General features: G+C 55.0%; 1 protein-coding gene across 1 annotated transcript in view; it reads left to right on the top strand.

The window, feature by feature from the left end:
- Positions 1-2,972, top strand: part of LOC108803051 (talin-1-like) — a 35,809-nt gene extending 32,837 nt beyond the window's left edge. The window contains exons 29-31 of the mRNA XM_018574895.1: positions 1,587-1,676; positions 2,545-2,667; positions 2,754-2,972. Of these exons, the coding sequence (XP_018430397.1) occupies positions 1,587-1,676; positions 2,545-2,667; positions 2,754-2,972 (432 nt within the window). The remainder of the gene's footprint in view (positions 1-1,586; positions 1,677-2,544; positions 2,668-2,753) is intronic.
- The last annotated feature ends 13 nt before the right edge of the window (positions 2,973-2,985 follow it).

Below are 2,985 nucleotides of genomic sequence, written 5' to 3'. Positions count from 1 at the left end.
CCAGATCGCTTCTACGGGCCAGTAAATTGCGCCCCCCCCACCCGATACCCCGCTTTGTTTCCCGTGCTCCGTTGTCCCTCCTACGGCCCAGGACTGGCTTCTCTGGTGTCAGTGGGGAGCTGGGGAGCGGCTGGACGATCCCCTCCCCGTACTATGGGACCGGGAGTGACACGTGTTGCATCCCTTCCGGTCACTGAGCTGTAATTGGTCGGCTCCTGAAGCCTGCGATCTGCACCCCAACAGCTTATTTGGAGTGTAGAGGGGACACCTCCAGCATCACCTTAAAGAGGACCTGTCACCACCGTCTGCTATCACACGGGGGGGCTTGTAAGCCCCTCCCCCATATAATAGAAATCAAAGTAAAGTAAAAAATAAATGTAAAAAATTACATAAAATAAATCTAAAAATGATGTAAACATTGTTTTTTAAAGTCCCGCGAGCACGCGCGTCGCCACGTAAACACGCGTCGGGTGCGCCTACGTATGAAAACGGCAAACGCGCTACACATGTTGGGTATCGCCGCGCACGCCGGAGTGAGGGCGATAATTCCGGGGCCGGTATTTTTGTCTATCTCTAAACTGATGACCTGTGGGGGGGTCTATGGACTCTTTGGGGTACAGAGATCTGTCGCCGTTTCGCGGACGCGCGCAGTCTCTATCCCGGGCGTGTCGGGTGTCTATGTTCTCGCTGTCACCTCCTCTTTTATATGTTGTTGTGTTTTGGGGTTTGATGAGAAGTTGCGCTATTATCGTGACACAAACACTTTCACCTGCCGCCATTTTACTCTCCGGGGTCGCGGCGTCCAGGAAATATCGCGTGTTTGGGCGTTTGAGGTAATTTTCAGGCCTAAAATGTGGAATATAAGACGGGGGCAAAAAATGAGAAAAAGGCCTCGGCCACAAAGGGGTTAAACGAGGTCCACGCCGGCACCGTGGTCATCCTTGGAACGTGTCACCCCTCTAATGCCTTGGCCATGTGGTCTCTGCAGCAGCTGGGAGATGGACGGTCCATGGTTCTGCCAGAACCTGATCCTCTCCTTGGGGTGAGCGGTACCGGGATGGCAGGAGGAGGAAGGTCCATGGTTCTGCCAGAACACTGATCCTCTCCTTGGGGTGAGCGGTACCGGGACGGCAGGAGGAGGAAGGTCCATGGTTCTGCCAGAACACTGATCCTCTCCTTGGGGTGAGCGGCACCGGAACGGCAGGAGGAGGAAGGTCCATGGTTCTGCCAGAACACTGATCCTCTCCTTGGGGTGAGCGGCACCGGAACGGCAGGAGGAGGAAGGTCCATGGTTCTGCCAGAACACTGATCCTCTCCTTGGGGTGAGCGGCACCGGAACGGCAGGAGGAGGAAGGTCCATGGTTCTGCCAGAACACTGATCCTCTCCTTGGGGTGAGCGGCACCGGAACGGCAGGAGGAGGAAGGTCGCGGTCTATGACTTACTATTGTTACATTGAGCGCCATTTATGGGCGTGTTCTGTCTCCGAGGCCCCGCCCTATCCATATATTCCATCCTGGTCCTTTATTCCGATCATGTCACATACATGTAGTATGATATCTGTCATATTTATCTTCTGTGATTACAGACTGTACGAGAGCTACTCCAGAACCCAACAGAACCGGTGAACGACCAGTCGTACTTCCACTGCCTGGACAGCGTCATGGAGAACTCCAAGGTCCTGCTCAAGTCCCCTAACTGTGCAATTGTGTGCAAGCCCAGCATCTCCCTCCATCTTACTGGGTCCTAGAATGGGGACATTGCAGATCAAAGCCCAGCATCTCCCTCCATCTTCCTGGGTCCTAGAATGGGGACAATGCAGATCAAAGCCCAGTATCTCCCTCCATCTTCCTGGGTCCTAGAATGGGGACAATGCAGATCAAAGCCCAGTATCTCCCTCCATCTTCCTGGGTCCTAGAATGGGGACAATGCAGATCAAAGCCCAGTATCTACCTCCATCTTACTGGGTCCTAGAATGGGGACAATGCAGATCAAAGCCCAGTATCTCCCTCCATCTTCCTGGGTCCTAGAATGGGGACAATGCAGATCAAAGCCCAGTATCTCCCTCCATCTTACTGGGTCCTAGAATGGGGACAATGCAGATCAAAGCCCAGTATCTCCCTCCATCTTACTGGGTCCTAGAATGGGGACAATGCAGATCAAAGCCCAGCATCTCCCTCCATCTTATTATGTGTCAGAGTCCTTTATTGCCACCCATGTCTCCTGTATCTACACGCCACATTCTACACGCCACGCACGTCTCCTGTATCTACACGCCACGCACGTCTCCTGTATCTACACGCCACGCACGTCTCCTGTATCTACACGCCACGCACGTCTCCTGTATCTACACGCCACGCACGTCTCCTGTATCTACACGCCACGCACGTCTCCTGTATCTACACGCCACGCACGTCTCCTGTATCTACACGCCACGCACGTCTCCTGTATCTACACGCCACGCACGTCTCCTGTATCTACACGCCACGCACGTCTCCTGTATCTACACGCCACGCGTGACGATGGTCCCTATGCTTTCTCTTTAGGTTCTTGGCGAGTCCATGGCTGGAATTTCTCAGCACGCCAAGACCAGCAATTTGCCGGAGTTTGGTGAGGGGGTGAGCACGGCATCCAAGGCTTTGTGCGGCCTGACCGAGGCTGCGGCACAGGTACCATATCACACGCATGGGCCGTGTTCCGGGGAGAGGCTGCCGGACAACATGCGTCATCTCTGCTCTTCTTCTTCCCCCCGTAGGCCGCATACCTTGTTGGCGTGTCGGATCCCAGCAGTCGCGCCGGCCAGCAGGGTCTAGTGGACCCCACACAGTTTGCCAGAGCCAACCAAGCTATCCAGATGGCCTGCCAGAACCTGGGGGATCCAGCCTGCACCCAGTCACAGGTGAGGTCCCCGGGGCCCGATGGGGGAGGGGTGGAAGACATGCTGGCTGACCTTATAGGGGTGGTATCTGGGTGACGGTGACCTTATA

This window comes from Nanorana parkeri, unplaced genomic scaffold (assembly GCF_000935625.1).
Source record: "Nanorana parkeri isolate BGI_ZX_2015 unplaced genomic scaffold, ASM93562v1 scaffold3338, whole genome shotgun sequence".
Lineage (NCBI taxonomy): Eukaryota > Metazoa > Chordata > Amphibia > Anura > Dicroglossidae > Nanorana > Nanorana parkeri.
This window is presented reverse-complemented; position numbering and strand designations above follow the sequence as displayed.